Here is a 25,068-nt window from a genome sequence, read left to right on the forward strand (position 1 = left end):
GAGACCTGATCCAGGACCAGAGGCTGGAGCTGCTGCCCCCGAGACCTGATCCAGGATCAGAGGCTGGAGCTGCTGCCCCCGAGACCTGATCCAGGATCAGAGGCTGGAGCTGCTGCCCCCGAGACCTGATCCAGGATCAGAGGCTGGAGCTGCTGCCCCTGAGACCTGATCCAGGATCAGAGGCTGGAGCTGCTGCCCCTGAGACCTGATCCAGGACCAGAGGCTGGAGCTGCTGCCCCTGAGACCTGATCCAGGATCAGAGGCTGGAGCTGCTGCTCCTGAGACCTGATCCAGGATCAGAGGCTGGAGCTGCTGCCCCTGAGACCTGATCCAGGATCAGAGGCTGGAGCTGCTGCCCCTGAGACCTGATCCAGGACCAGAGGCTGGAGCTGCTGCCCCCGAGACCTGATCCAGGACCAGAGGCTGGAGCTGCTGCCCCCGAGACCTGATCCAGGATCAGAGGCTGGAGCTGCTGCCCCCGAGACCTGATCCAGGATCAGAGGCTGGAGCTGCTGCCCCCGAGACCTGATCCAGGATCAGAGGCTGGAGCTGCCGCCCCCGAGACCTGATCCAGGATCAGAGGCTGGAGCTGCCGCCCCTGAGACCTGATCCAGGATCAGAGGCTGGAGCTGCCGCCCCCGAGACCTGATCCAGGATCAGAGGCTGGAGCTGCTGCCCCTGAGACCTGATCCAGGATCAGAGGCTGGAGCTGCTGCCCCCGAGACCTGATCCAGGACCAGAGGCTGGAGCTGCTGCCCCCGAGACCTGATCCAGGATCAGAGGCTGGAGCTGGATCCCTGAGACCTGATCCAGGATCAGATGAGATGTATAATAAATAAATAAATGCCGTGGCTCTGATTCGTCCGTGGCTCTGATTCGTCCGTGTGTCGACCAATGAGGATTCAGGATCATCAGAAGAAACTCAGATTTATTTCACGTTTACAAAAAAAACAAAAACAAAGTAAAAAACTGACGTCATCATCGAGGATCGGTGATGTCACAGCCTCGATGATGTCACAGCCTCTATGATGTCACAGCCTCTATGACGTCATCATCCGTGGAGCAGTGATGTCACAGCCTCGATGATGTCACAGCCTCTATGACGTCATCATGCGTGGAGCGGTGATGTCACAGCCTCGATGATGTCACAGCCTCTATGACGTCATCATGCGTGGAGCGATGCTCATGGACATGAGCTCCTGGAAGAGGAGTTTGCAGGCGTACGGCATCCGCACCAGAGAGATCTGCACACAACACATGATTATTATTAATGTTTACTAATGTTTACAACACAGTTATTACTGATTATTATTCATGTTTAAGATGTATAACCTGTTATTAATGTTTACAACATGTTATTGTTTATTACTAATGTTTATTATTGTTAATAACATGTAATAAACGTGTTTGACGGGGTCACCTGGGTCTTGTTGCGGCAGCCGCGGCACTCGTACGTGTGCGTCCTGGTGTTGGCGATGGCCATCAGGCCGCACAGGTTACACACGTGCACCTGATACGGATCAGACGCCTCGAACAGACGCTCTCTGAGGAACTGAGCGGCTCCGTGAGCGATCTGACAGTCACGCTCCATCTCCCCGAACCGCAGCCCGCCGTCCCTGAGAGAGAGACGGGTGAGAGGGAGACAGGTGAGAGAGAGACAGGTGAGAGACAGGTGAGAGAGAGACAGGTAAGAGGGAAACAGACAGGTGAGAGAGACACAGACAGGTGAGAGACAGGTGAGAGAGACAGGTGAGCGATCTGACAGTCACGCTCCATCTCCCCGAACCGCAGCCCGCCGTCCCTGAGAGAGAGACGGGTGAGAGGGAGACAGGTGACAGGTGAGAGAGAGACAGGTCTCAGACAGACAGGTGAGGGAGAGACGGGAGACAGGTGTCAGACAGACAGGTGAGAGAGAGAGAGACAGGTGAGAGACAGATGAGAGGGAGACAGGTGAGCGATCTGACAGTCACGCTCCATCTCCCCGAACCGCAGCCCGCCGTCCCTGAGAGAGAGACAGGTGTCAGACAGACAGGTGAGAGACAGATGAGAGGGAGACAGGTGAGGGAGAGACGGGAGACAGACAGGTGAGAGAGAGACAGGTGAGAGACAGACAGATGAGAGACAGATGAGAGGGAGACAGGTGAGAGGGAGACAGACAGGTGAGAGAGAGACAGGTGAGAGAGGTGAGAGACAGGTGAGACACAGATGAGAGGGAGACAGGTGAGAGGGAGACAGACAGGTGAGAGACAGACAGGTGAGAGACAGACAGGTGAGAGAGGTGAGAGACAGGTGTCAGACAGACAGGTGAGAGAGACAGGTGAGATACAGATGAGAGAGAGACAGGGGTCAGACGGACAGGTGAGAGACAGACAGGTGAGAGACAGACAGATGAGAGAGAGATGAGACAGGTGTCAGACAGACAGGTGAGAGACAGATGAGAGGGAGACAGGTGAGAGGGAGACAGACAGGTGAGAGAGAGACAGGTGAGAGAGAGGTGAGAGACAGGTGTCAGACAGACAGGTGAGATACAGATGAGAGAGAGACAGGTGAGAGGGAGACAGGTGTCAGACGGACAGGGGAGAGAGAGACAGGTGAGAGAGAGGTGTCAGACAGACAGGTGCGCCTCACCTGGAGCGCCCCTCCATGGGCTGCCTGTTGAGGATCTGGACCGGGCCTCGGGCCCTGGAGTGGATCTTGTCGTCCACCATGTGCTTCAGACGCTGATAGTAGGTCGGCCCGATGAAGATCTGAGACGTCAGCTTCCTGCCTGTGAAGCCGTTATACAGGACCTGTAAACAACAACAACAACAACAACAACATCAGGACCTGTAAACAACAACAACAGGACCTGTAAACAACAACATCAGGACCTGTAAACAACAACAACAGGACCTGTAAACAACAACAACACCATCAGGACCTGTAAACAACAACAACAACAACAACAACATCAGGACCTGTAAACAACAACATCAGGACCTGTAAACAACAACAACAGGACCTGTAAACAACAACAACATCAGGACCTGTAAACAACAACATCAGGACCTGTAAACAACAACAACAGGACCTGTAAACAACAACATCAGGACCTGTAAACAACAACATCAGGACCTGTAAACAACAACAACAGGACCTGTAAACAACAACAACAGGACCTGTAAACAACAACAACAGGACCTGTAAACAACAACATCAGGACCTGTAAACAACAACAACAGGACCTGTAAACAACAACAACACCATCAGGACCTGTAAACAACAACAACAACAACAACATCAGGACCTGTAAACAACAACAACAGGACCTGTAAACAACAACATCAGGACCTGTAAACAACAACAACAACATCAGGACCTGTAAACAACAACAACATCAGGACCTGTAAACATCATCAACTACAACAACAACAACAACAGGACCTGTAAACAACAACATCAGGACCTGTAAACAACAACATCAGGACCTGTAAACAACAACAACACCATCATGACCTGTAAACAACAACAACAACATCAGGACCTGTAAACAACAACAACACCATCAGGACCTGTAAACAACAACAACAACACAGTGACATCACAGTGACATCACAGTGAGCTCACAGTGACATCACAGTGACCTCACAGTGACATCACAGACATCACAGTGACCTCACAGTGACCTCACAGTGACATCACAGTGACCTCAGTGACATCACAGACATCACAGTGACATCACAGTGACCTCACAGTGACATCACAGTGACCTCACAGTGACATCACAGTGACCTCACAGTGACATCACAGTGACATCACAGTGACATCACAGTGACATCACAGTGACCTCACAGTGACATCACAGACATCACAGTGACCTCACAGTGACATCACAGTGACCTCACAGTGACATCACAGACATCACAGTGACATCACAGACATCACAGTGACATCACAGTGACCTCACAGTGACATCACAGTGACCTCACAGTGACATCACAGACATCACAGTGACATCACAGTGACATCACAGTGACATCACAGTGACCTCACAGTGACATCACAGTGACCTCACACAGTGGAACAGGAAGTGAAGCGTGCGTGACCTCATTTCCTCTCAGGTGGTATCCGTACTCTGACAGCAGGTTGGACACTTTCTGCACGTTGACGGCGTCGTTGAACGGCGTGGCGTCGCCAATCTCGCCTTTGTTCGCAGAAACCTGGAACACACAGAACGGATATGAGCAGAAATGCACACACACACACACACGTGTAAACAAATATAAATATAAACAAATATAAATATATAAATATAAACATACGCACCTTCCCCTGCAGACACTCGATGAGATGGCCCACGGTCATTCTGGACGGGATGGCGTGAGGGTTGATGATGATGTCAGGAGTGATGCCCTCACAGGTGAACGGCATGTCCTGGAAATACACACACAACAGGTTCCTGTTGTTTGTTTACTTGTTTACCTCCTGTCTGTACTGGATCCCACAGGTTCCTGTTGTTTGTTTACTTGTTTACCTCCTGTCTGTACTGGATCCCACAGGTTCCTGTTGTTTGTTTACTTGTTTACCTCCTGTCTGTACTGGATCCCACAGGTTCCTGTTGTTTGTTTACTTGTTTACCTCCTGTCTGTACTGGATCCCACAGGTTCCTGTTGTTTGTTTACTTGTTTACCTCCTGTCTGTACTGGATCCCACAGGTTCCTGTTGTTTGTTTACTTGTTTACCTCCTGTCTGTACTGGATCCCACAGGTTCCTTTAGTTTGTTTACTTGTTTACCTCCTGTCTGTACTGGATCCCACAGGTTCCTGTTGTTTGTTTACTTGTTTACCTCCTGTCTGTACTGGATCCCACAGGTTCCTTTAGTTTGTTTACTTGTTTACCTCCTGTCTGTACTGGATCCCACAGGTTCCTGTTGTTTGTTTACTTGTTTACCTCCTGTCTGTACTGGATCCCACAGGTTCCTTTCTGTCCGTGTCGGCTGGCGAACTTGTCTCCGATCTGAGGAATCCGGACGGATCGAACCTGCAGGAAACAAGAAGTTCATCAGGACACGAACTTCATCTGCTCCAAGGGTTCTGTCTGGTGTTCTGTCTGGAGTTCTGTCTGGAGCTCTGTCTGGTGTTCTGTCTGGAGTTCTGTCTGGAGTTCTGTCTGGTGTTCTGTCTGGTGTTCTGTCTGGTGTTCTGTCTGGAGTTCTGTCTGGTGTTCTGTCTGGTGTTCTGTCTGGTGTTCTGTCGGGTGTTCTGTCGGGTGTCCTGTCGGGTGTCCTGTCGGGTGTCCTGTCTGGAGTTCTGTCTGGTGTTCTGTCTGGTGTTCTGTCTGGTATTCTGTCTGGTGTTCTGTCTGGTGTTCTGTCTGGTGTTCTGTCTGGAGTTCTGTCTGGAGTTCTGTCTGGTGTTCTGTCTGGTGTTCTGTCTGGAGTTCTGTCTGGTGTTCTGTCTGGAGTTCTGTCTGGTATTCTGTCTGGTGTTCTGTCTGGTGTTCTGTCTGGAGTTCTGTCTGGTGTTCTGTCTGGTGTTCTGTCTGGAGTTCTGTCTGGTGTTCTGTCTGGTGTTCTGTCTGGTGTTCTGTCTGGTGTTCTGTCTGGTGTTCTGTCGGGTGTCCTGTCGGGTGTCCTGTCTGGAGTTCTGTCTGGTGTTCTGTCTGGTGTTCTGTCTGGTGTTCTGTCTGGTGTTCTGTCTGGTGTTCTGTCGGGTGTCCTGTCGGGTGTCCTGTCTGGAGTTCTGTCTGGAGTTCTGTCTGGTGTTCTGTCTGGAGTTCTGTCTGGAGTTCTGTCTGGTGTTCTGTCTGGAGTTCTGTCTGGTGTTCTGTCTGGTGTTCTGTCTGGTGTTCTGTCTGGTGTTCTGTCTGGTGTTCTGTCGGGTGTCCTGTCGGGTGTCCTGTCTGGAGTTCTGTCTGGTGTTCTGTCGGGTGTTCTGTCTGGTGTTCTGTCTGGTGTTCTGTCTGGTGTTCTGTCGGGTGTTCTGTCTGGTGTTCTGTCTGGTGTTCTGTCTGGTGTCCTGTCTGGAGTTCTGTCTGGAGTTCTGTCTGGAGTTCTGTCTGGTGTTCTGTCTGGTGTTCTGTCTGGTGTTCTGTCTGGTGTTCTGTCTGGTGTTCTGTCTGGAGTTCTGTCTGGTGTTCTGTCTGGTGTTCTGTCTGGTGTCCTGTCGGGTGTTCTGTCTGGTGTTCTGTCTGGAGTTCTGTCTGGTGTTCTGTCGGGTGTTCTGTCTGGAGTTCTGTCTGGTGTTCTGTCTGGTGTTCTGTCGGGAGTTCTGTCTGGAGTTCTGTCTGGTGTTCTGTCGGGTGTTCTGTCGGGTGTTCTGTCTGGAGTTCTGTCGGGTGTTCTGTCGGGTGTTCTGTCGGGTGTTCTGTCGGGTGTTCTGTCTGGTGTCCTGTCTGGTGTTCTGTCTGGTGTTCTGTCTGGAGTTCTGTCTGGTGTTCTGTCTGGTGTTCTGTCTGGTGTTCTGTCGGGTGTTCTGTCTGGTGTTCTGTCTGGTGTTCTGTCTGGAGTTCTGTCTGGAGTTCTGTCTGGTGTCCTGTCTGGTGTTCTGTCTGGTGTTCTGTCTGGTGTTCTGTCTGGTGTTCTGTCTGGTGTTCTGTCGGGTGTTCTGTCGGGTGTTCTGTCGGGTGTTCTGTCGGGTGTTCTGTCTGGTGTTCTGTCGGGTGTTCTGTCGGGTGTTCTGTCTGGAGTTCTGTCTGGTGTTCTGTCGGGTGTTCTGTCGGGTGTTCTGTCTGGAGTTCTGTCGGGTGTTCTGTCTGGTGTTCTGTCTGGTGTTCTGTCTGGAGTTCTGTCTGGTGTTCTGTCTGGAGTTCTGTCTGGTGTTCTGTCTGGTGTTCTGTCTGGTGTTCTGTCTGGTGTTCTGTCTGGTGTTCTGTCTGGTGTTCTGTCTGGTGTTCTGTCTGGTGTTCTGTCTGGAGTTCTGTCTGGTGTCCTGTCTGGTGTTCTGTCTGGTGTTCTGTCTGGTGTTCTGTCGGGTGTTCTGTCGGGTGTTCTGTCGGGTGTTCTGTCTGGTGTTCTGTCGGGTGTTCTGTCTGGAGTTCTGTCGGGTGTTCTGTCGGGTGTTCTGTCGGGTGTTCTGTCTGGAGTTCTGTCGGGTGTTCTGACTGGTGTTCTGTCTGGAGTTCTGTCTGGTGTTCTGTCGGGAGTTCTGTCTGGTGTTCTGTCTGGTGTTCTGTCTGGTGTTCTGTCTGGTGTTCTGTCTGGTGTTCTGTCTGGTGTTCTGTCGGGTGTCCTGTCTGGTGTTCTGTCTGGTGTTCTGTCTGGTGTTCTGTCGGGTGTTCTGTCGGGTGTTCTGTCTGGTGTTCTGTCGGGTGTTCTGTCTGGTGTTCTGTCTGGAGTTCTGTCGGGTGTTCTGTCTGGTGTTCTGTCTGGTGTTCTGTCTGGAGTTCTGTCTGGTGTCCTGTCTGGTGTTCTGTCTGGTGTTCTGTCTGGTGTTCTGTCTGGAGTTCTGTCTGGTGTTCTGTCTGGAGTTCTGTCTGGTGTCCTGTCTGGTGTTCTGTCTGGTGTTCTGTCTGGTGTTCTGTCTGGTGTTCTGTCTGGTGTTCTGTCTGGTGTTCTGTCTGGTGTTCTGTCTGGAGTTCTGTCTGGTGTTCTGTCGGGTGTTCTGTCTGGTGTTCTGTCTGGAGTTCTGTCGGGTGTTCTGTCTGGAGTTCTGTCGGGTGTTCTGTCTGGTGTTCTGTCGGGTGTTCTGTCTGGTGTTCTGTCTGGTGTTCTGTCTGGAGTTCTGTCTGGAGTTCTGTCTGGTGTTCTGTCTGGTGTTCTGTCTGGTGTTCTGTCTGGAGTTCTGTCTGGTGTTCTGTCTGGTGTTCTGTCTGGTGTTCTGTCTGGTGTTCTGTCTGGTGTTCTGTCGGGTGTTCTGTCTGGTGTTCTGTCGGGTGTTCTGTCTGGTGTTCTGTCTGGAGTTCTGTCTGGTGTCCTGTCTGGTGTCCTGTCTGGTGTCCTGTCTGGAGTTCTGTCTGGTGTCCTGTCTGGTGTTCTGTCGGGTGTTCTGTCGGGTGTTCTGTCGGGTGTTCTGTCGGGTGTTCTGTCTGGTGTTCTGTCTTGAGTTCTGTCGGGTGTTCTGTCTGGAGTTCTGTCTGGTGTTCTGTCGGGTGTTCTGTCGGGTGTTCTGTCGGGTGTTCTGTCGGGTGTCCTGTCTGGTGTTCTGTCTTGAGTTCTGTCTGGTGTTCTGTCTGGAGTTCTGTCTGGTGTTCTGTCGGGTGTTCTGTCTGGAGTTCTGTCTGGTGTTCTGTCTGGTGTTCTGTCGGGTGTTCTGTCTGGAGTCCTGTCGGGAGTTCTGTCTGGTGTTCTGTCTGGTGTTCTGTCGGGAGTTCTGTCTGGTGTTCTGTCGGGAGTTCTGTCGGGTGTTCTGTCGGGTGTTCTGTCTGGTGTTCTGTCTGGTGTTCTGTCTGGTGTTCTGTCTGGAGTTCTGTCTGGAGTTCTGTCGGGTGTTCTGTCTGGTGTTCTGTCTGGTGTTCTGTCTGGTGTTCTGTCTGGAGTTCTGTCGGGTGTTCTGTCGGGAGTTCTGTCTGGTGTTCTGTCGGGTGTTCTGTCGGGTGTTCTGTCGGGTGTTCTGTCGGGTGTTCTGTCGGGTGTTCTGTCGGGTGTTCTGTCGGGTGTTCTGTCTGGTGTTCTGTCTGGTGTTCTGTCTGGTGTTCTGTCGGGAGTTCTGTCTGGTGTTCTGTCTGGTGTTCTGTCGGGAGTTCTGTCTGGTGTTCTGTCTGGAGTTCTGTCGGGAGTTCTGTCGGGTGTTCTGTCGGGTGTTCTGTCGGGTGTTCTGTCGGGTGTTCTGTCTGGTGTTCTGTCTGGTGTTCTGTCTGGTGTTCTGTCTGGAGTTCTGTCTGGAGTTCTGTCTGGTGTTCTGTCTGGTGTTCTGTCGGGTGTTCTGTCTGGTGTTCTGTCTGGAGTTCTGTCTGGAGTTCTGTCTGGTGTTCTGTCGGGTGTTCTGTCTGGAGTTCTGTCTGGTGTTCTGTCGGGAGTTCTGTCTGGTGTTCTGTCTGGAGTTCTGTCTGGAGTTCTGTCGGGAGTTCTGTCTGGTGTTCTGTCGGGTGTTCTGTCGGGTGTTCTGTCGGGTGTTCTGTCGGGTGTTCTGTCTGGAGTTCTGTCTGGAGTTCTGTCTGGTGTTCTGTCTGGTGTTCTGTCTGGTGTTCTGTCGGGTGTTCTGTCTGGTGTTCTGTCTGGAGTTCTGTCTGGAGTTCTGTCTGGTGTTCTGTCGGGTGTTCTGTCTGGAGTTCTGTCTGGTGTTCTGTCTGGAGTTCTGTCTGGAGTTCTGTCTGGTGTTCTGTCTGGTGTTCTGTCGGGTGTTCTGTCTGGTGTTCTGTCTGGTGTTCTGTCTGGTGTTCTGTCTGGTGTTCTGTCGGGTGTTCTGTCTGGTGTTCTGTCTGGAGTTCTGTCTGGAGTTCTGTCTGGTGTTCTGTCTGGTGTTCTGTCGGGTGTTCTGTCGGGTGTTCTGTCGGGTGTTCTGTCGGGTGTTCTGTCTGGAGTTCTGTCGGGAGTTCTGTCTGGTGTTCTGTCTGGTGTTCTGTCTGGAGTTCTGTCGGGAGTTCTGTCTGGTGTTCTGTCTGGTGTTCTGTCTGGTGTTCTGTCGGGTGTTCTGTCTGGTGTTCTGTCGGGTGTTCTGTCGGGTGTTCTGTCGGGTGTTCTGTCGGGTGTTCTGTCTGGAGTTCTGTCGGGAGTTCTGTCGGGAGTTCTGTCTGGAGTTCTGTCTGGTGTTCTGTCTGGAGTTCTGTCGGGTGTTCTGTCGGGTGTTCTGTCGGGTCCATGTGGCGTGGCCTCTTCTCACCCGGATCTTGCAGAACTTGTAGCCCTCCTGGTTCAGGGTCACCATCACCTGGTCCACGATGCCGGTCTCGCTGGTTCTCAGGAAGGTGCTGCAGTCTCTCTTGGTGTAGCGCCGGTTGGTGCTGTCCAGCTCATCGTCGTTCTCCGGCAGCGTCACGGTCTTTCCGATGATCACGTCTTCACCGGAGACACGAACGCCGGGCGCGATGAGCCCGTCGTCATCCAGCTTGTCGTAGATGGCGTGTCTCATACCTGAGGAGGATTTTCATTGGTTGTCAGTCTGTGATGTCATCAGTGACGCTCACCTTTAGTCAACCCTTGGTTTGATCAGTTCTCACCCTGACAGGTTTCACGTGTCGGCTTCTCAAAGATCTCCTCCTGATCAAAACCTTTCTTAGACTCCTGCTCTTTGTACGATCGATAGAAAACAGATCTGAAGGAGACGACAACAACAACAAGTTACATCAGTAACAGTCACACGGTTACTCCTGTAACACCAACGCTCCTGTAACGCCGAGGTTACATCAGTAACACCGAGGTTACGTCTGTGACACCGAGGTTACATCAGTAACACCGAGGTTACATCAGTAACACCGAGGTTACATCAGTGACACCGAGGTTACATCAGAGACACCGAGGTTACATCAGTAACACCGAGGTTACATCAGTAACACCGAGGTTACATCAGTGACACCGAGGTTACATCAGTGACACCGAGGTTACATCAGTGACACCGAGGTTACATCAGTGACACCGAGGTTACATCAGTGACACCGAGGTTACATCAGTGACACCGAGGTTACATCAGTGACACCGAGGTTACATCAGTGACACCGAGGTTACATCAGTGACACCGAGGTTACATCAGTGACACCGAGGTTACATCAGTGACACCGAGGTTACATCAGTGACACCGAGGTTACGTCAGTGACACCGAGGTTACGTCAGTGACACCGAGGTTACGTCAGTAACACCGAGGTTACGTCAGTGACACCGAGGTTACATCAGTGACACCGAGGTCACATCAGTGACACCGAGGTTACATCAGTGACACCGAGGTCACATCAGTGACACCGAGGTTACATCAGTGACACCGAGGTTACATCAGTGACACCGAGGTTACATCAGTGACACCGAGGTTACATCAGTGACACCGAGGTTACATCAGTGACACCGAGGTTACATCAGTGACACCGAGGTTACATCAGTGACACCGAGGTTACATCAGTGACACCGAGGTTACGTCAGTGACACCGAGGTTACGTCAGTGACACCGAGGTTACATCAGTGACACCGAGGTTACGTCAGTAACACCGAGGTTACGTCAGTAACACCGAGGTTACATCAGTGACACCGAGGTTACATCAGTGACACCGAGGTTACATCTGTAACACCGAGGTTACATCAGTGACACCGAGGTTACATCAGTGACACCGAGGTTACATCAGTGACACCGAGGTTACATCAGTGACACCGAGGTTACGTCAGTGACACCGAGGTTACGTCAGTGACACCGAGGTTACGTCAGTAACACCGAGGTTACGTCAGTGACACCGAGGTTACGTCAGTGACACCGAGGTTACATCAGTGACACCGAGGTTACATCTGTAACACCGAGGTTACATCAGTGACACTGAGGTTACATCAGTGACACCGAGGTTACGTCAGTGACACCGAGGTTACATCAGTGACACCGAGGTTACATCAGTGACACCGAGGTTACATCAGTGACACCGAGGTTACATCAGTGACACCGAGGTTACATCAGTGACACCGAGGTTACATCAGTGACACAGAGGTTACATCAGTGACACCGAGGTTACATCAGTGACACCGAGGTTACATCTGTAACACCGAGGTTACATCAGTGACACTGAGGTTACATCAGTGACACCGAGGTTACATCTGTAACACCGAGGTAACATCAGTGACACCGAGGTAACATCTGTGACACCGAGGTTACATCAGTGACACCGAGGTTACATCTGTAACACCGAGGTTACATCAGTGACACCGAGGTTACATCAGTGACACCGAGGTTACATCTGTAACACCGAGGTTACATCAGTGACACCGAGGTTACATCAGTGACACCGAGGTTACATCTGTAACACCGAGGTTACATCAGTGACACTGAGGTTACATCAGTGACACCGAGGTTACATCAGTGACACCGAGGTTACATCAGTGACACCGAGGTTACATCAGTGACACCGAGGTTACATCAGTAACACCGAGGTTACATCAGTGACACCGAGGTTACATCAGTGACACCGAGGTTACATCAGTAACACCGAGGTTACATCAGGAACTCTCCTGTGTTTCTGCCTCTCGTGCGCTCCAACGCGGACTGTTCACATGCAGCCAGAGCTCAAACGTGATTGGTCCTCACAGACAGGAGAGGGTCGGCAGAGACGAGTGACTGACCTGAAGAAGCCTCGGTCCACCGCAGACCGGTTCATGATCACAGAGTCCTCCTGGTTGTACCCCGTGTACGAGGCGATCGCCACGATGGAGTTGATCCCTGAAAAACAGAGTTAGTGTCAGAGCCTCAGACGGGTCGGGTCTGAGGGGTCAGGACCGAGGGGTCGGGTCTGACGGGTCGGGTCTGATGGGTCGGGTCTGAGGGGTCGGGTCTGACGGGTCAGGTCTGAGGGGTCAGGACCGAGGGGTCGGGTCTGACGGGTCGGGTCTGATGGGTCGGGTCCGATGGGTCAGGTCTGACGGGTCGGGACTGACGGGTCGGGTCTGATGGGTCGGGTCTGACGGGTCGGGTCTGATGGGTCGGGACTGACGGGTCGGGTCTGATGGGTCGGGACTGACGGGTCGGGTCTGATGGGTCGGGTCTGACGGGTCGGGTCTGATGGGTCGGGTCTGACGGGTCGGGTCTGACGGGTCGGGTCTGATGGGTCGGGACTGACGGGTCGGGTCTGATGGGTCGGGACTGATGGAGCTGATCCATTGGCAGCTCTGACATCTCTCCATTAGTTTAGTGTGTGTGTGTGTGTGTGTGTGTGTGTGTGTGTGTGTGTGTGTGTGTGTGTGTGTGTGTGTGTGTGTGTGTGTCTCTCTCTGAGATGTGTGTGTGTGTGTGTGTGTGTGTGTGTGTGTGTGTGTGTGTGTGTGTGTGTGTGTGTGTCTCTCTCTCTCTGAGATGTGTGTGTGTGTGTGTGTGTGTGTGTGTGTGTGTGTGTGTGTGTGTGTGTACCTGCGGGCAGCTCTCTGAACCTCAGGTACTCCATGGAGCGCGTGGTGACCAGAGGTTTCTGAGGGTAGTAGAGGACGTGAGCCAGCGTGTCCATGCGCACGTGGAAGTTGGTGATGTAGACGCCCATGGCCTGTTTCCCCATGGCCGACTGGTACGTGTTCCTGGGAGACTGGAGGAGGACCACGACAACAACAACAACAACAAACAGACAAACACACAAACAACAACAACAACAAACAAACACACAAACAAGATCAAATCACAGACAGAGGCGTTTCAGAGGGTTTGTGTTGTTCTTGTGTTGTTGTTGGTGGTGTTGTTGTTGTGTTGTTGTTGGTGGTGTTGTTGGTGGTGTGGTGTTGTTATTGTTGTTTTCCTGGTCGTGGTCAGGGAAGGGGATGATGGACGCACACACGCCCAGGATCATGGACGGGTGGATCTCACAGTGGGTATGTGTGTGTGTTGTTGTTGTTGTGGTGTTGTTGTTGTGGTGTTGTTGTTGTGTACCTGGGTGTTGTTGTGTTGTTGTGGTTGTTTTGTTGTTGTTGTGTTGTTGTTGTTGTGTTGTTGTGGTTGTTTTGTTGTGTTGTTGTTGTGTTGTTGTTGTGTTGTTGTTGTGTTGTTGTTGTGTTGTTGTTGTTGTGGTGTGTTGTTGTTGTGGTGTTGTTGTTGTTGTTGTTGTGGTGTTGTTGTTGTGTACCTGGGTGTTGTTGTGTTGTTGTTGTTGTGGTTGTGTTGTTGTGTTGTTGTTGTGTACCTGGTTGTGGTCGGGGAAGGGGATGATGGACGCACACACGCCCAGGATCATGGACGGGTGGATCTCACAGTGGGTGTAGGTGGAGCAGTAGGCCACGCCCTTCTCCTGGAGGTCGTCCGGGGTCATGGCGAGCATCACCGTCTCCTCCTCCAGCGTGTCGATGTACTCCACCACGCCGCTCGCCACCAGGTCCTGCCAGCTGAGACACGAGACACGGGAGACATGAGAGACTGAAGACAGAGACAGAGACTACTTTACCTTCAGCAACACCTGTCCTCTCTCACCCGTCCCCTCTCTCACCTGTCCCCTGCCTCACCTGTGTCTGTCCCGTGTCTCACCTGTGTCTGTCCCGTGTCTCACCTGTGTCTGTCCCGTGTCTCACCTGTGTCTGTCCTCTGCCTCACCTGTGTCTGTCCCGTGTCTCACCTGTGTCTGTCCCGTGACTCACTTGTGTCTGTCCCGTGTCTCACTTGTGTCTGTCCCGTGTCTCACTTGTGTCTGTCCCGTGTCTCACCTGTGTCTGTCCTCTGTCTGTCCCGTGTCTCACCTGTGTCTGTCCCGTGTCTCACCTCTGTCTGTCCCGTGTCTCACCTGTGTCTGTCCCGTGTCTCACCTGTGTCTGTCCCGTGTCTCACCTCTGTCTGTCCCGTGTCTCACCTGTGTCTGTCCCGTGTCTCACCTGTGTCTGTCCTCTGTCTGTCCCGTGTCTCACCTGTGTCTGTCCCGTGTCTCACCTGTGTCTGTCCCGTGTCTCACCTGTGTCTGTCCCGTGTCTCACTTGTGTCTGTCCCGTGTCTCACCTCTGTCTGTCCCGTGTCTCACTTGTGTCTGTCCCGTGTCTCACCTGTGTCTGTCCCGTGTCTCACCTGTGTCTGTCCCTTGTCTCACCTGTGTCTGTCCTCTGTCTGTCCTGTGTCTCACCTGTGTCTGTCCCGTGTCTCACCTCTGTCTGTCCCGTGTCTCACCTGTGTCTGTCCCGTGTCTCACCTGTGTCTGTCCCGTGTCTCACCTGTGTCTGTCCCGTGTCTCACCTGTGTCTGTCCTCTGTCTCACCTGTGTCTGTCCCGTGTCTCACCTGTGTCTGTCCCGTGTCTCACCTGTGTCTGTCCCGTGTCTCACCTGTGTCTGTCCCGTGTCTCACTTGTGTCTGTCCCGTGTCTCACCTCTGTCTGTCCCGTGTCTCACTTGTGTCTGTCCCGTGTCTCACCTGTGTCTGTCCCGTGTCTCACCTGTGTCTGTCCCTTGTCTCACCTGTGTCTGTCCCTTGTCTCACCTGTGTCTGTCCTCTGTCTGTCCTGTGTCTCACCTGTGTCTGTCCCGTGTCTCACCTCTGTCTGTCCCGTGTCTCACCTGTGTCTGTCCCGTGTCTCACCTGTGTCTGTCCCGTGTCTCACCTGTGTCTGTCCCGTGTCTCACCTGTGTCTGTCCCGTGTCTCACCTGTGTCTGTCCTGTGTCTCACCTGTAGTTGTTGTACTCGCGCTCCTTCAGCTGGTCGATGTGGCGTCTCTTGAGCAGCAGCTTCTGTTTCTCCACGATGAGCAGCGGTCTGCAGATCCGTCCTGCGTCTGTGTAGATCCTGATCTCCCGTTCCCTGATGTCCCTGATCATGGACACCTGAGAGACAAGCACAGGTGTGTACAGGTGTTCACAGGTGAGAGAGGAACACAGGTGAGAGGAGCACAGGTGTTCACAGGTGAGAGGAGCACAGGTGAGAGAGGAACACAGGTGAGAGGAGCACAGGTGTTCACAGGTGGGAGAGGAGCACAGGTGTTCACAGGTGGGAGAGGAGCACAGGTGTGTACAGGTGTTCACAGGTGGGAGAGGAGCACAGGTGTGTACAGGTGTTCACAGGTGGGAGAGGAGCACAGGTGTGTACAGGTGTTCACAGGTGGGAGAGGAGCACCGGTGAGAGAGGAGCACAGGTGTTCACAGGTGGGAGAGGAGCACAGGTGTGTACAGGTGTTCACAGGTGAGAGAGGAGCACAGGTGAGAGAGGAGCACAGGTGTTCACAGGTTAGAGAGGAGCACAGGTGTTCACAGGTGGGAGAGGAGCACAGGTGTTCACAGGTGGGAGAGGAGCACAGGTGTGTACAGGTGTTCACAGGTTAGAGAGGAGCACAGGTGTTCCCAGGTGAGAGAGGAGCACAGGTGTTCACAGGTGGGAGAGGAGCACAGGTGTGTACAGGTGGGAGAGGAGCACAGGTGTGTACAGGTGAGCACAGGTAACGTTTGTCACCTCAGACACGATGATGTCCATCTGCCGGCGCAGCTTCCTGAGCGTGTTCATCAGCTGCTCCGGGTCTTTGTGGATCCCGACCCAGCAGCCGTTCACGAAGATCTTAGTGGCACTGGAACAAGAGACACGGGCGTCAACTTAGCATGGAGCAGCTATGATAGCATGGAGCTATGTTAGCATGTAGCATCTGCATTAGCATGGAGCAGCTACGTTAGCATGGAGCTATGTTAGCATGGAGCAGCTACGTTAGCATGGAGCTATGTTAGCATGTAGCAGCTGCGTTAGCATGGAGCTATGTTAGCATGTAGCAGCTAAAAAGTGAAAGAGAGGTAAATAAAAAGAGACGGACTCAGCGATGGCGGCGGGTGAGATCTCCTCCAGGTTCTCCATGCTCCACTCCTCCAGGAACTCCAGGATGGGCGACGGCTGAGAACCCACGGAGATGTACGCCATGAGCGCCAGGTTCTTCACCAGCCCCACGGCGTGCCCCTGCGACAACGTGTCAATAAAGTTTAATACAAACACACCTGTCAATAAAGTTTAACACCAACACACACACGTGTCAATAAAGTTTAACACAAACACACACACCTGTCAATAAAGTTTAACACAAACACACACACCTGTCAATAAAGTTTAACACAAACACACACACCTGTCAATAAAGTTTAACACAAACACACACACACACACACCTGTCAATAAAGTTTAACACCAACACACACACACACACACCTGTCAATAAAGTTTAATACAAACACACACACACACACCTGTCAATAAAGTTTAACACCAACACACACCTGTCAATAAAGTTTAATACAAACACACACACCTGTCAATAAAGTTTAATACAAACACACACACATGTCAATAAAGTTTAACACCAACACACACACACGTGTCAATAAAGTTTAATACAAACACACACACCTGTCAATAAAGTTTAACACCAACACACACACCTGTCAATAAAGTTTAACACAAACACACACACACACACCTGTCAATAAAGTTTAATACAAACACACACACCTGTCAATAAAGTTTAATACAAACACACACACCTGTCAATAAAGTTTAATACAAACACACACACCTGTCAATAAAGTTTAACACAAACACACACACACACACACCTGTCAATAAAGTTTAACACCAACACACACACACACCTGTCAATAAAGTTTAATACAAACACACACACACACACCTGTCAATAAAGTTTAACACCAACACACACCTGTCAATAAAGTTTAATACAAACACACACACCTGTCAATAAAGTTTAATACAAACACACACACGTGTCAATAAAGTTTAACACCAACACACACACACGTGTCAATAAAGTTTAACACAAACACACACCTGTCAATAAAGTTTAACACAAACACACACACGTGTCAATAAAGTTTAACACCAACACACACACCTGTCAATAGAGTTTAACACAAACACACACACACACACCTGTCAATAAACTATAAAGACGCAGAGAAGGGGGCGGGGCTTAGACGCAGTAGAGTGGGCGGGGCCTGTGCTCTTACCTCGGGCGTCTCGGCGGGACACACCATCCCCCACAGCGTGTTGTGCAGCTGCCGGGGTTTGGCCAGTTTCCCGTCGCGGCCGATGGGGGAGTTGACTCGCCGCAGGTGGGACAGCGTGGAGGCGAAGGTCAGGCGGTTCAATACCTGACGCACAAAACACACAGAGCGCAGCGTCAGACTCAGGCGCTCTGAAGGAGCTGACACAGGTGAGAGGGTCCGGTCTGACCTGGGACACCCCGGCCCGGGCCTGGTGAGCCTTCTTCACGTCGCCCCAGTTCCCCGTGGCCAGCGAGTACTTGAGCCCGTCGGAGATGATGCGTGTTTTGATGGCGAGCTCCAGGTTGAAGTCTTTCCCTCTGTCGATGAACTTCTGAGCGTAGATCCTGATCTCCTTCAGCAGGTTCTTAAACATCCTGAACACAGACACAGAGCGGACTCAGACCCGGGTCAGAGGGTCAGGGGTCAGGGGGTCAGAGGGTCAGAGGTGAGGGGTCACGGGTCAGAGGTCAGGGATCAGGGGTGAGGGGTCAGAGGTGAGGGATCAGAGGGTCAGGGGGTCAGAGGTGAGGGGTCACGGGTCAGAGGTCAGGGATCAGGGGTCAGGGGTCAGAGGTGAGGGGTCAGAGGTGAGGGATCAGAGGGTCAGAGGTCAGAGGTGAGGGGTCAGAGGGTCAGGGGTGACGGGTCAGGGGTCAGGGGTCAGAGGTCAGGGGTCAGGGTGACGTAAACAGGCCCCACCCTCTGAACAGGAACGCCAGCAGCGGCCCGGCCAGGTCCAGCCTCTTGTTGCCGTAGTGATCTCTGTCGTCCAGCTCGCGCCTGCCGAGAGCAGCGAGGAGCAGCCGGTGCACCATGTACCTGCACACAGTTATTATACTGTTAATATACTTTATCATAATGTAATATTACTGTTAATATGATGTTTATATACTTTATAATAATGTTATAATACTGTTAATGTGATGTAATAATACTTCATTATACTGTTAATATACTTTATAACACTGTAATATTGCTGTTGATGTGATGTTATAATACTGTAATAACAGGTATAGTGTAATTATGGTGTTAACACCGTAACATAACAGTGTTATAGTTTCGGTCTCGCAGAAGTCGCTGACTCCGACGTGCGGTAACAGTAACAGTGTAATAATGCTGTAATAATGTAGTGACGCTGCAGTAACGGTGTAGTGACGCTGCAGTAACGGTGTAGTAACGCTGTAGTGACGCTGCAGTAACGCTGTAGTGACGCTGTAGTGACGCCATAGTGACGCTGTAGTGACGCTGCAGTAACGCTGCAGTAACGCTGTAGTGACGCCGTAGTGACGCTGTAGTGACGCTGTAGTACCGCTGCGGTGACGCTGCAGTAACGCTGTAGTACCGCTGTAGTGACGCTGTAGTGACGCTGCAGTGACGCTGCAGTGACGGTGTAGTGACGCTGTAGTAACGCTGTAGTGACGCTGTAGTAACGCTGTAGTGACGCTGCAGTACCGCTGCAGTAACGCTGCAGTAACGCTGTAGTGACGCCGTGGTGACGCTGTAGTGACGCTGTAGTACCGCTGCAGTACCGCTGCAGTAACGCTGTAGTGACGCCGTAGTGACGCCGTAGTGACGCTGTAGTGACGCTGCAGTGACGCTGCAGTGACGCTGCAGTGACGCTGTAGTGACGCTGTAGTGACGCTGCAGTAACGCTGTAGTAACGCTGTAGTGACGCTGCAGTAACGCTGTAGTGACGCTGTAGTACCGCTGTAGTGACGCTGTAGTAACGCTGTAGTAACGCTGTAGTGACGCTGTAGTGACGCTGCAGTGACGCTGCAGTGACGCTGTAGTGACGCTGTAGTAACGCTGTAGTAACGCTGTAGTGCCGCTGTAGTGATGCTGTAGTGACGCTGCAGTGACGCTGCAGTGACGCTGTAGTGACGCTGCAGTGACGCTGCAGTAACGCTGTAGTGACGCTGTAGTGACGCTGTAGTGACGCTGTAGTGACGCTGTAGTGACGCTGTAGTGACGCTCACCCTAAGAAGTAGGCCTTCTTGGTCTCGCAGAAGTCGCTGACTCCGACGTGCGGCAGCATCTCCTTCTGCAGGACTTCTTTGGCGTACTTGATCCTCCGCTCTTTGGTCACGCCGGGTTTCGCTCCTCTGGACCCGATGAAGTTCAGCGCCACGTTCTGCTCCTGGATCACAAACGCTTCGTCCAGAGACGGCTTCACCTGAAACACAGTGACATCAGCGGTGACATCAGCGGTGACATCACACTCTCAGAGCCCGCTCCGTGAGCGTGGGACACGTGGCGTACGGACCATCTCCATCATCTCGGGGTCGTCGAAGTCGTAGATGATGTGCTCAAGGATGTCTCTGTCCGACACGAAGCCCAGCGCCCGGAACACGATGATGATGGGCACTTCCTGTCTGATGTACGGCAGCGTGGACACGATCCTCTGCCCGATGGCGCTCTTCTTCACGCCCTGAGGGAACACGATAAACACCACGTCATCATCACCTCCTCTGTCGTCCATAATCACACACACACACACACACACACACACACACACACACACACACACACACACACACACACACACACACACACACACACACACACACACACACACACACACACACACACACACACACACACACACACACACACACACACACACACACACACACACACACACACACACACGATGAGGCCTGCAGCCGCTCACCTGTCCTCCGCGGGCCATCATGCTGACCCAGATGGTGCTGGTGGGGCGGGACGAGTTCTCCAGGCAGGACCGGCACTCCCCGGTGTACGCGTACTTGGAGTCCTTCTTGGCGAACACGTACACCGTGTTGGTCGCCATCTTCTCCTGAGCGATCAGCACCTGAGGTTAAAACCACAGCGTTAGCTTAGCATCAGAACGTGGTGAGGGAGTAACATTAGCTTAGCATCAGAGCGTGGTGAGGGAGTAACATTAGCTTAGCATCAGAGCGTGGTGATGAAGTAACGTTAGCTTAGCATCAGAGCGTGGTGAGGGAGTAACATTAGCTTAGCATCAGAGCGTGGTGATGAAGTAACGTTAGCTTAGCATCATAGCGTGATGAGGGAGTAACATTAGCTTAGCATCAGAGCGTGATGAGGGAGTAACATTAGCTTAGCATCAGAGCATGGTGATGGAGTAACATTAGCTTAGCATCAGAGCGTGGTGATGAAGTAACGTTAGCTTAGCATCAGAGCGTGATGAGGGAGTAACATTAGCTTAGCATCAGAGCGTGGTGATGGAGTAACGTCAGCTTAGCATCAGAGCGTGGTGAGGGAGTAACATTAGCTTAGCATCAGAGCGTGGTGAGGGAGTAACATTAGCTTAGCATCAGAGCGTGGTGATGGAGTAACGTCAGCTTAGCATCAGAGCATGGTGAGGGAGTAACGTTAGCTTAGCATCAGAGCATGGTGAGGGAGTAACATTAGCTTAGCATCAGAGCGTGGTGAGGGAGTAACGTTAGCTTAGCATCAGAGCATGGTGAGGGAGTAACATTAGCTTAGCATCAGAGCGTGGTGAGGGAGTAACGTTAGCTTAGCATCAGAGCATGGTGAGGGAGTAACGTTAGCTTAGCATCAGAGCGCGATGATGGAGTAACGTTAGCTTAGCATCGCGGTGATGACACAGTGATGACACAGTGATGTCACGGTGATGTCACGGTGATGTCGCGGTGATGTCACGGTGATGTCACTGACCTTCTCCGACCCGTTGATGATGAAGTAACGTTAGCTTAGCATCGCGGTGATGACACAGTGATGACACAGTGATGTCACGGTGATGTCACTGACCTTCTCGGAGCCGTTGATGATGAAGTAACATTAGCTTAGCATCACAGTGATGTCACTGACCTTCTCGGAGCCGTTGATGATGAAGTAACATTAGCTTAGCATCGCGGTGATGTCACTGACCTTCTCGGAGCCGTTGATGATGAAGTAGCCCCCGGGGTCCAGCGGGCACTCGTTGAGCTCGCACAGGTCGCGGTCCGTCAGCCCGCTCAGCAGACAGTAGGTGGAGCGAAGCATGATGGGAATTTTCCCAATGAAGGTTTTCTGGTGCTGGGTCTGCAGCTGGTCCTCGCCCTCCTTTATGATGGTCTTCGTGATGTCCACGTACAGGGGCGCAGAGTACCTGAGGGGGACCGGGGGGCAGGAGACAACAACAGGTGAGACCGGGGGGAACCAGGTGAGACCAGGAGGCAACAGGTGAGACCAGGAGAGGCCAGGGGGCAACAGGTGAGACCAGGAGGCAACAGGTGAGACCGGGGGGGACCAGGTGAGACCGGGGGACGACCAGGAGAGGCCAGGAGGCAACAGGTGAGACCAGGGGGCACCAGGTGAGACCAGGAGAGACCAGGAGAGACCAGGGGGGCACCAGGTGAGACCAGGAGGCAACAGGTGAGACCAGGAGGCAACAGGTGAGACCGGGGGGGACCAGGTGAGACCGGGGGGCAACAGGTGAGACCAGGGGGCACCAGGTGAGACCGGGGGACGACCAGGAGGCAACAGGTGAGGCCAGGGGGCAACAGGTGAGACCAGGTGAGACCAGGAGAGGCCAGGGGGCAACAGGTGAGACCAGGGGGCACCAGGTGAGACCAGGAGAGACCAGGAGAGACCAGGGGGGCACCAGGTGAGACCAGGGGGCAACAGGTGAGACCAGGGGGCACCAGGTGAGACCAGGAGAGACCAGGGGGGCACCAGGGGGGCACCAGGTGAGACCAGGAGAGACCAGGGGGCAACAGGTGAGACCAGGGGGGCACCAGGGGGGCACCAGGTGAGACCAGGGGGCAACAGGTGAGACCAGGGGGCAACAGGTGAGACCAGGGGGGCACCAGGTGAGACCAGGAGAGACCAGGGGGGACCAGGAGAGACCAGGAGACAGGTGAGACTTACGTGAGGTTCCGTAGTCGGGCCTCGTTGGGCATCATGGGGGACGGGGCCCCGTCCCTCTCCCAGTGGGTGGGCTTGGACAGGTAGATCTGCTCAAACTTCAGCAGGTAACGAGGCTGAAACAGGAAACAGTGATGTCACAGTGATGTCACAGGACCTTAAACTCTGAGCGTCTCTGGACCAAGACCTGGTCCCGGTCCAGGTGTGGCTCCTCACCGGCTCCTCCACCTCCCCTGAGGTGTGCTGGGCCTCGGCCTGCAGGTCGATGGGCGGAGCGTCCTCCACGATCCTCTGGACCGACATCTGGATGAACTCATCGAACGAGTCCAGCTGCTGCCGCACCAGACCCTTCTCGTCAAAATAAGAGCTGCAACAGAGAAAGACCCGCCACAATAAGAGCTGAGAAATCAAAATAAGAGCTGCACAGAGAGAGACCCGCCACAATAAGAGCTGAGAACGTCAAAATAAGAGCTGCAACAGAGAGAGACCCGCCACAATAAGAGCTGAGAACGTCAAAGTAAGAGCTGCAACAGAGAGACCCGCCACAATAAGAGCTGAGAACGTCAAAATAAGAGCTGCAACAGAGAGAACCGTCAAAATAAGAGCTGCAACAGAGAGAGACCCGTCACAATAAGAGCTGCAAAACAGAGTTTCTTGATTTTCAAAATAAAAGCCCTGAGGACTCCTCCAGAGTCACCGTGGCGCACAGGTGCGTTTACCTGATGACGATCCAGCACGCCTCCTGCCACAGGTCCGGAGTGATCTCATCCTCGTCCTCTTCGTACTGATTATCTGACAAACACGCGATAACACAGCTTTAAAGGTTATACTTTATACTTTGATCTGAATATTTCTTCCATCAGAGACAAACACAGCTCAGCCCACGGACCACAACAGCAGCTGGGCTGGTGACTGGACCCCTGAGCAAGGCAGCGCAGCCCCGGCTGCTCAGGAGCCGGTGCTTTACATCATAACGGTCCTGATGAGCAGCTGTGACTCTCGGATTAAATCAGATTAAATTTCTTCCTGCTCATTTCCGGTCAGACTGGATTTATTCATGTCGTTTGTTTTTTTCTCATTTATGTTCGAACTTTATTTGATAAAGTTTTGGTTTGTTTTTTTAACAGAAATTCAAATGAAAGGGAGGTCCTGCCCCTGGTTAGCATGTTAGCATGTTAGCAGACACAAAGCAGCAGTAGCATCATGTGTTGTTAGCATGTTAGCTCATCTGTGTTCACGGCTCCTGTTTCAGTCCAACAGCAGAAGCGTCAGTTTACCTTTAACACACTCATTATTAGCATTAGCACGTTAGCACGCAGCTAACGCTTCTGTCTGCGCACCGTGTGTTAACAAAGTCTGTGTGTGTGTGTGTGTGTGTGACTGTGTGACTGTGTGTGTGTGTGTGTCTGTGTGTGTGTGTGTGTGTGTGTGTGTGTGTCTGTGTGTGTGTGTGTGTGTGTGTGTGTACAGTACCTTCGTCTTGCTCGTACATGTTTGTCTCAGAAAAAGCTCAAAAACAACAAAAACAGAAACGAACAGCGACGCTCCGACGAACAGCGCGCCGCGGACAATTCACGTCACTTCCTGTCTTCGTCGTTGGTTGATGAGGTTTGTCGCAGAGATGACGCGGTGCTGCCGCCTCAGGCCGGAGCGCGTCACTGCAGGACATTTAAAAACATAATAATAAATATAAAAATAATAAATCCACTGCCACAGACTGGCTGATGGTCACTGTGGATGTAGAAACATATTTAAACATTAATAATAATAATAATAATAAATTAGAGTCAGTGCTGTAGACTGAATAATAAAGAGGTTATAACACCACAGTTACCGTTACAGTTACAACACAGTTACAGTTACACCACAGTTACAGTTACACTACAGTTACAGTTACACCACAGTTACACCACAGTTACAGTTACAGTTACAGTTACACCACAGTTACACCACAGTTACACCACAGTTACAGTTACACCACAGTTACAGTTACAGTTACACCACAGTTACACCACAGTTACACCACAGTTACAGTTACAGTTACACCACAGTTACACCACAGTTACAACACAGTTACAGTTACACCACAGTTACAGTTACACCACAGTTACAGTTACACCACAGTTACACCACAGTTACAGTTACAGTTACAGTTACACCACAGTTACACCACAGTTACACCACAGTTACAGTTACACCACAGTTACAGTTACAGTTACACCACAGTTACACCACAGTTACACCACAGTTACACCACAGTTACAGTTACACCACAGTTACAGTTACACCACAGTTACACCACAGTTACAGTTACAGTTACAGTTACACCACAGTTACACCACAGTTACACCACAGTTACAGTTACACCACAGTTACAGTTACACCACAGTTACAGTTACACCACAGTTACACCACAGTTACAGTTACATCACAGTTACAGTTACACCACAGTTACAGTTACACCACAGTTACAGTTACACCACAGTTACAGTTACAGTTACAGTTACACCACAGTTACACCACAGTTACAGTTACAGTTACACCACAGTTACAGTTACAGTTAAAGTTACACCACAGTTACAGTTACACCACAGTTACAGTTACACCACAGTTACAGTTACAGTTACAGTTACACCACAGTTACAGTTACACCACAGTTACACCACAGT

General features: G+C 51.9%; 1 protein-coding gene across 3 annotated transcripts; it reads right to left on the bottom strand.

The window, feature by feature from the left end:
- Positions 1–939: 939 nt before the first annotated feature.
- Positions 940–23,973, bottom strand: polr2b (RNA polymerase II subunit B). Of its 3 annotated transcripts, XM_083940964.1 has the most exons (26): positions 23,873–23,973; positions 23,119–23,191; positions 22,616–22,766; positions 22,403–22,515; positions 21,422–21,641; positions 20,199–20,357; positions 19,791–19,955; positions 19,504–19,700; positions 18,227–18,346; positions 17,715–17,901; positions 17,489–17,632; positions 16,288–16,427; positions 15,939–16,050; positions 15,162–15,316; positions 13,702–13,900; positions 12,945–13,113; positions 12,164–12,260; positions 10,075–10,169; positions 9,738–9,988; positions 4,930–5,019; positions 4,306–4,413; positions 4,086–4,199; positions 2,629–2,789; positions 1,421–1,616; positions 1,153–1,244; positions 1,007–1,078 (listed from the first exon to the last, which is right to left on the bottom strand). In XM_083940964.1, exons 1-25 carry the CDS (start codon positions 23,889–23,891, stop codon positions 1,155–1,157), a joined length of 3,525 nt encoding a protein of 1,174 aa, XP_083797090.1. In that variant the 5' UTR covers positions 23,892–23,973; the 3' UTR covers positions 1,007–1,078; positions 1,153–1,154. The 3 variants fall into 3 exon arrangements, with proteins under 3 accessions (XP_083797089.1, XP_083797090.1, XP_083797091.1); XM_083940963.1 differs by having other exon boundaries at positions 940–1,244; XM_083940965.1 differs by lacking the exons at positions 1,007–1,078; positions 1,153–1,244; positions 1,421–1,616 and adding an exon at positions 1,860–2,002.
- Between the last annotated feature and the right edge of the window lie 1,095 nt (positions 23,974–25,068).

This window comes from Echiichthys vipera, assembly GCF_963691815.1.
Source record: "Echiichthys vipera genome assembly, contig: SCAFFOLD_40, whole genome shotgun sequence".
In the NCBI taxonomy this organism is placed as follows: Eukaryota; Metazoa; Chordata; class Actinopteri; order Perciformes; family Trachinidae; genus Echiichthys; species Echiichthys vipera.

Excerpts from the sequence above, each read along its gene's own strand:
- polr2b (XM_083940963.1), bottom strand. Across the intron at positions 19,701-19,790 it reads ACCCCGAGATGATGGAGATG|GTGAAGCCGTCTCTGGACGA; the intron begins GTCCGTACGCCA and ends ACTGTGTTTCAG. Across the intron at positions 16,051-16,287 it reads TCACCCGCCGCCATCGCTGA|TGCCACTAAGATCTTCGTGA; the intron begins GTCCGTCTCTTT and ends CTCTTGTTCCAG.